We start from the raw sequence: 6,917 nt of genomic DNA, 5'->3' as shown, positions 1-6,917 counted from the left end.
ACAGTATATGCAGTGTGTGTGTGTGTGTGTGTGTGAGCCCCGTGGTGCAGAGTGGTAAAGCTGCAGCCCTGCAGCCCGAGCTCTCTGTTCACGACCTGAGTTCGATCCTGGCGGAAGCTGGGTTCAGGTAGCCAGCTCAAGGTTGACTCAGCCTTCCATCCTTCTGAGGTCGGTCAAAGGAGTACCCAGCTTGCCGGGGGAAAGTGTAGATGACTGGGGAAGGCAAGGGCAAACCACCCTGTTAAAAAATAAAGTCTGCCATAAAAACATTGTGATGCCAGAGTCGGAAACGACTGATGCTTGCACAGGGGACTACTTTTACACACACACAAACACTCATATGTGGCTCTTTTTGTAGAGAAAGCCCAGCATGAACTCATTGGCATATTATGCCACATCCCCTGACATCACCATTGTTTCAGACAGGGCTTTTTTGTAGAATAAGCCCAGCAGGGCTTATTTTGTAGAATAATTTGCTTATTAGGCCACACCTCCTGATGTCAAGCCAGCCGGAACTGCATTCCCGCTCAAAAAAAGCCCGATATAAGTGTGTGTGCTCTGCTTACTGTACCTCATTCCTCGTCTGAAGAAGTGCGCACACACACGAAAGCTGACATTCTGAATAAAAGTTTGTTGGTCTTAAAAGGTGCTTCTGGGCTCCTGCATTGTTCTTCCAGCATTTTTATGTGTTCTAAATCAGCCGGGGTGCATTTCTAAAAAAAAAAAAACACAAGTAAATATAACAGCAGATATGAAAATATTAACATGTGATTGTAGATTTTCAGCTTAGAGCTTTGACAAGCACTTCTGTTGTATTTTTGGGACCTATCTCAGTCAGAACATGTCTATCTCCCCCCCCCCCTCCAAACCCGGCCTTATGAGGTTTTTGTTGTTATTTCTCCTTTCCATTACATGTGTCAAGCAGTTGGTACGTGTGATGTCCACAGTAGCTGAACTCACACACTCCCCCCCCCCAAACCCCAGCTGTCTAGCCTTTTAAAAGCTGACAGATAGAAAATTGGCAGCGGTGTTCCGCACAAAAACATTAGAAGAAGCCAAGAATACAGCGAATCTTAAATGAATTATGGCACCGCTATACTGCTGTACCTATGAATGAAAAAGACAGTCCCGGGAAGGGTTACGGTGCTTAGGTCCAAAACGAGATCGGACTGCTTCTTTTCGCGTCAGACTTTATTATATGAACGTCATGTCTTGCGGACAGTATCATATCAATTTTATTTATATCCCGCCCTCCCCGCCAAAGCAGGCTCAGGGCGGCTAACAACACAGTAGCAGTGTTGTGTGTGCAGGATGGTTTTTCACTGTACTATTTGCATTGTACTCGTATCCAGGGCTTTTTGGGTAGGCAAAGTCCAGTCGGGACTCATTTGCATCTTAGGCCACACCCCCTGACATCACCATTGTTTCGCACAGGGCTTTTCTGTTGAAAAAGCCCAGCAAGAACTCCTTTGCACATTACGCCACAGCCCCTGACACCAAGCCAGCCGGAGCTGCGTTCTGGCTCAAAAAAAAGCCCTGCTGGTATATGAAATGTTGAATTTATTTAAATTACGGTATACTCAGATAAGGCTTTGTAAATGGAGAGTTTTTTCGTTTTTCCTTCGCAGTGGAATAGGGTTGCCAAGTCCAATTCAAGAAATATCTGGGGACTTTGGGGGTGGAGCCAGGAGACATTGGGGGCGGAGCCAGGAACAAGGGTGTGACAAGCATAATTGAACTCCGAAGGGAGTTCTGGCCATCACATTTAAAGGGACAACACACCTTTTTAAATGCCTTCCTTCCATAGGAAATAATGAAGGATAGGGGCACCTTCTTTGGGGGCTCATAGAGTTGGACCCCCTGGTCCAATCGCTTTGAAACTTGGAGGGGTACTTCGAGGAGAGGCACTAGATTCTATACTGAAAATTTGGTGCCTCTACCTCAAAAAACAACCCCCCTAGACCCCCCGATACCCGTGGATCAATTCCCCATTATTCCCTATGGGAATCGTTCTCCATAGGGAATAATTGCCCAGCAGACATTTCCCTCCCCCCACCCCCACCCCCGACACTTTCTGATGACCCTAAAGCGGGGGCGGGGGAAGCCTCCAAACCTGGGGATTGGCAACCTTCTCTCTCTCTCACACACACACAAGCACTTACTGGGTCTGGTTCCTCCACAAGGACATCTGAAAAGAACAGGGGCAACGGTGCTCTCTCAAACGCACACACACACGCACACTCTTAATTTCTCTGAAACGGAAGCAAAACAAACCGAGGGGCTGTGTTGCTGACCCTTCCCACGAGGTACTTCCTGCTCAACTTTAAAGGCACACACACACACACACACATTTGGAAACGGGCCTGTTTGCAGGTTTCAAAACCTGCCCAAGATCGAGAGCTGCATGGCGGCTGTGGGGGCGGGGCTTCCCCCACCGGCCAGCTGGCTGGGGGCAGGGGTAAGCCTGTAAAACCGGGGGATCCCTCACTGGGACTTGGCGACTGGGAAGCCTACTGAGGAGGCAGCCTGAGTGCAAGGCAGAGGCCCCTCACTGCCTCTTTCCCCCGCCCGAGACTTTCTTGTGCCGTGGGAAGGCCAGGGTGTGTGTGTGGGTTTGCACAGTGGGCTCCTCAGGACGAAACCAATGTGGAAACAGGACTATCAGGCCCCACTCGGCTTCCCCGTGCCACGGGAAAGACAAGCGGAAGACAGTGCCGGATTAAACCCTGTGGAGGCCCTTAGGCAGTCAAAATCTTGGGGGGGGGGTCCCTTGCAAATGATTTCAGAGTGCCCACCCCACCACCCATGGCCCACGCTGCAGCCTGCAGGCCTTCTCAAAAGTAGGCTTCCCAACCCTCCCGCCCTGGCGGGGGAAACCAGGGTTTCCAGCCTCTTCCCCCGCTCCCCCCAAAAATGGAAACGGGGGGGAGGGGGGAAGGGCGCCAAAAAGCGTGGCGAGCCGCCCCATCTAGGAGCCGACGACGCTGCTGCACGGCTGCCGCCTCTTCTCTGCTTGGGAAGCGAAGAAGAGGCGGCAGCGCAGCAGCGTCGCCCGCTCCATCTCGCCCTCAGCAGCGTTGCCCGCTCAGAGAAGGGAAGGGTGGAGGCAGGCCAGGAGCGTGGCAAGCCTGCAGCTGCCGCCGCCACCACAGCACCCCCTCTACGGCCGGCGAGCCCGTCTTCAGCGCCCCCGCCCGCCCACGGGAGCATGCCGGCCGGGACGGGAGTGTGAGCCCCTCACGGGCTGCCGGCCGCTGAGCCCTCCCTGGCTGCCCGGGGAACGGAGAGCTGGCCCAGGAGGCGGCCGGGCGTTGCTTTCTGCCAGGTGGGCGATGGGGGCTGTGCCTAGCTGCAGGGGGGGTCGGCGGAGCGAAAGCGGGGGGGCGCCGTGCAGTGCCGCGCTCAGGGGCGCAGGGGTGGGTGGCCTGCCGTGAAGGGCGGGGGGGCTGCAAGGGCGGGCGGAGATGACCGCGGTTTGGGGTGCTCAGTTCTCAGCCCCGCAAAGACGCGCCACTTGGCTCTGCGGGGGATGAGGAGGCAAGGAGCAGGGCGGCCCGTGAGCCGGGGAAGGGCTCGCGCTTGGCAGCTGGGGAGCAGGAGGAGGCTCTGGGGCATGTGCAGAGTGCGGTCTCGGACCAAGGGTCTGATTCAGTATAAGGCAGCATCATATGTTCATAAGCAGCTGGCCGCTTCCCGCCACCCCCAGCTGCCGCCGCCGCGCCTCCGCCAGCCCAGCCTGCAGCAGCTCGGCCACCACCCCCACCATGCCGAGGCCGCCGCTCTCGAGGCCCAGGAGAGCGCCTGGTGGAGGGAATGAAGACATTTAAAAAAGCGTGCCTTCCCTTTAGATGTAATGGCCAGAACTCCCTTTGGAGTTCAATTAGGATTGTCACACCCTTGTTCCTAGCTCCACCCCAGTGTCTCCTGGCTCCACCCCCAAAGTCTCCTGGCTCCACCCCCAAAGTCCCCAGATATTTCTGGAATTGGACTTGGCAACCCTACTCAAAAGCCCCTTTGACAAAGCTGCGGGGGAGAGGAAGAGAGAGGCAAACGTGGCGACAACGCCGGCAGCAGCCGCACCAAGCAAGTCGGGCAAAGAGCGGCTCAGTCGCTGGCTGTGCATGCAGGCTGGGAGGGCTGCAAGCAGAGGGGAAACCAGGGGGCGAAGCCGGCCTGGGGCCCCTAAAGGCTGTACTCCAAAGTGAGTTCTGGCCCTCACATTTCAAGGGACCACGCGCCTTTTAAAATGCCTTCCTTCCATTGGAAATAATGGATAGGGGCACCTTCTTTTGGGGCTTATAGAATTGGACCCCCTGGCCCAATCTTTTTGAAACTTGGGGGGTATTTTGGGGAGGGGCAGTGGATGCTATTCTGAAAACATGGTGCCTCTACCTCGAAACACAGCTCTCCCAGAGACCCACGGGTCAATTCCCAGTTGTTTCCTATGGGAATAAGTCTCCATAGGGAATAATGAGTTCCCAGCAGACATCCCCCATCCCCCCCCCCCGCTGCTTTCTGATGACCCTGAAGCAGGGGGAGGGCCTCCAAACCAGGGGATCCCCTGCCCCCACCTGGGGATTGGCAACCCTATCTGGGGCATCAAAAACCCCAGCATCGGCCCTGCCTGGACTGCCCAGGCTAGCCTGATCGCCTCAGAAACGAAGCGTGGGGGGCCCTAGAATTCGGCTGAGAGAGCAGCCCAAAGAAGTTGAGGGTTGCTATACAGAGGCAGGCAATAGTAAACCACCTCTGAACGTCTCTTGCCTCGAAAATTGTACGGGAGTCACCATAAAGTTGGCTCTGAGATATGACAACAACGAAACAACATCGATATGAAAAACTTCCAGATAATGGCAGGGTTTTCTTTTCGGGACGGTTTGCTCAGGGGTCGTTTTGTAGGAAAATAGGTGGTGGAGCTCATTAGCGTATGCCGCCCGCCCCACCCCCAGCCAAAAGCAACCCGATGCAGGATAGGAGAGCCCCAGGCAAGCGAGGCCTGCTTGGGCTGGCTAGAGATTCAGCCAGCCCAAGCAGGCCTCACTCGCCTGGGACTCTCCTGGGCTGCCCCCTCCCGGTCAAAAGACCAGCAAACCACCTGCCGCCCCGAATCACATAAGAAGTGGAGAAAGGGTGGGGTGAGCTTCTCCAGGGGTGAATGAGGGCTGCTGGGGGCGTGGCAAAGCCCCTGGGGGCTGGCTAGCTGCCTGCTCTCCTAATCCAGGGATTGTTATGCAGCTGCACCTTCTATTCAATGGACAAGGGAGGTGGGGAGGAAGAGGGCAAACCCTCAGAAAGGTTCAGGAGCTGCGCTCCAGTGAGCTCCTGCTGAATCTGAGGCCTGAGTTTGCTTATGATGATGGTACGCAAGGAACTCCTTGCGAATGTCTTCTTCCTGTTAATGTAAAGATATAGAAATACACTAGTATTGCATTGGCCAGTCTTTCTCTCTAGAGCTAGCTTCATTAGCTCTCACTTAAGAGGTAGGTGAAATACTACATCGACCTTTCTTTTTCCCTGTTCACAAGTGTTTCGCATAGACCTACAGTCATTTCCTCTGATGGTTCCCTGCGGACACTTATCTCCCTAAGCGAGAATGAATTCCTACTTGTTCCCCTCCCTTGTCTCAAACATTGTCTCCCTGCCTACCTAAAGGACCGCCTCTCCCCATATGTACCCCGGAGAGCACTGAGGTCTGGTTCCCAGAACTTATTAACAATCCCTGGGCCAAGAGAAGCTAGGTTGAAGGCTACTAGGGAGCAGGCCTTCTCGGTGATAGCCCCTCGTTGGTGGAACGACCTTCCAGAGATGGTGCGAGCCCTGCGGGACCTGAACCAATTCCGCAGGGCTTGCAAAACATTTCTTTTTCAGTTGGCATTCGAGACAGAACCTGATTAACTAACGAGCAGACACTTAGCCATCTTGTGTACATCAGGATTACAACATTTTAGCACCTATTTTATATGTTTTATCTATTTAAATAACTGATTTGTAACTGATATTTAAACTGTTATGTTGTTTTATGTGAATCATGGGACTCCCATGTCTGTTAGCCGCCCTGAGCCCGCCTGGCGGGGAGGGCGGGATATAAAAATAAAATATTATTATTATTATTATTATTATTATTATTATTATTATTATTATTATTATTATTATTATTATTATTATTATTATTATTATATAACTGAATGCGTTTCGACTGGCTCAAAACGTCTTCGGCTCTTGGTGTAATGAGGCCTTAAATCAAAGGGTTTTTCCCCCTACAACAGGGGTGGCCAATGGCTGGGGCTGATGGGAGTTGTAGGCAAAAAACATCTGGAGAGCTACCGTTGGCCACCCCTGCCCTACAACAATATGCCCTCTACTATCCTGTTTATCTCTTTGCAAATCCACCATGAGACAGGGAAGCCTGCTTAAACTGTGCGAACATCTGAACAAAGTAGAAGTCAAGCGCCCCTTTAAGACCAACAAAGTTTTATTCAGAACGCAAGCTTTTGTGTGCTCCAAGCGCATTTCATCAGGCGAGGAATCAGGTGCGGCGAGCAGCGCTACATAGAGCTGGTAGGCGGTGGTTTAGAATGCAAAATGGTACAAATTTAAGATCCAATGACAGGATAGTGAAATTAACAAATTGAGCAAACCTTTGATCTGAGTCGCATGAGTATGAGAAAGCAATAAAACAGTAATATGTCAACGTGTGAGAATGTCTGTTAATAACTCTATTGTTATAAGCCTCGGCCAAAAAGAGGGCATTACTTTCTCAGAAGTTTTTCCCCATCCAACTAATTTACCTTTTAACAAGTGACATACGTATAGTTTGCCATTAGATGAAAAATACATTAAAATATAGTGGAAGATGGGTTTAGTATACATAATGAGATAAACTGCCAATATCCCTATTTGAGGATGTCAATACAGCT

General features: G+C 52.2%; 1 protein-coding gene across 1 annotated transcript in view; it reads left to right on the top strand.

The window, feature by feature from the left end:
• LOC132581793 (phosphoinositide 3-kinase regulatory subunit 5-like) overlaps nt 1-3,434 on the top strand; it is a 43,964-nt gene extending 40,530 nt beyond the window's left edge. The window contains exon 14 of the mRNA XM_060253205.1: nt 3,076-3,434. Coding sequence (XP_060109188.1) covers nt 3,076-3,434 — 359 coding nt within the window. The remainder of the gene's footprint in view (nt 1-3,075) is intronic.
• The last annotated feature ends 3,483 nt before the right edge of the window (nt 3,435-6,917 follow it).

This window comes from Heteronotia binoei, chromosome 13 (genome assembly GCF_032191835.1).
Source record: "Heteronotia binoei isolate CCM8104 ecotype False Entrance Well chromosome 13, APGP_CSIRO_Hbin_v1, whole genome shotgun sequence".
Taxonomy (NCBI): Eukaryota; Metazoa; Chordata; class Lepidosauria; order Squamata; family Gekkonidae; genus Heteronotia; species Heteronotia binoei.
This window is presented reverse-complemented; position numbering and strand designations above follow the sequence as displayed.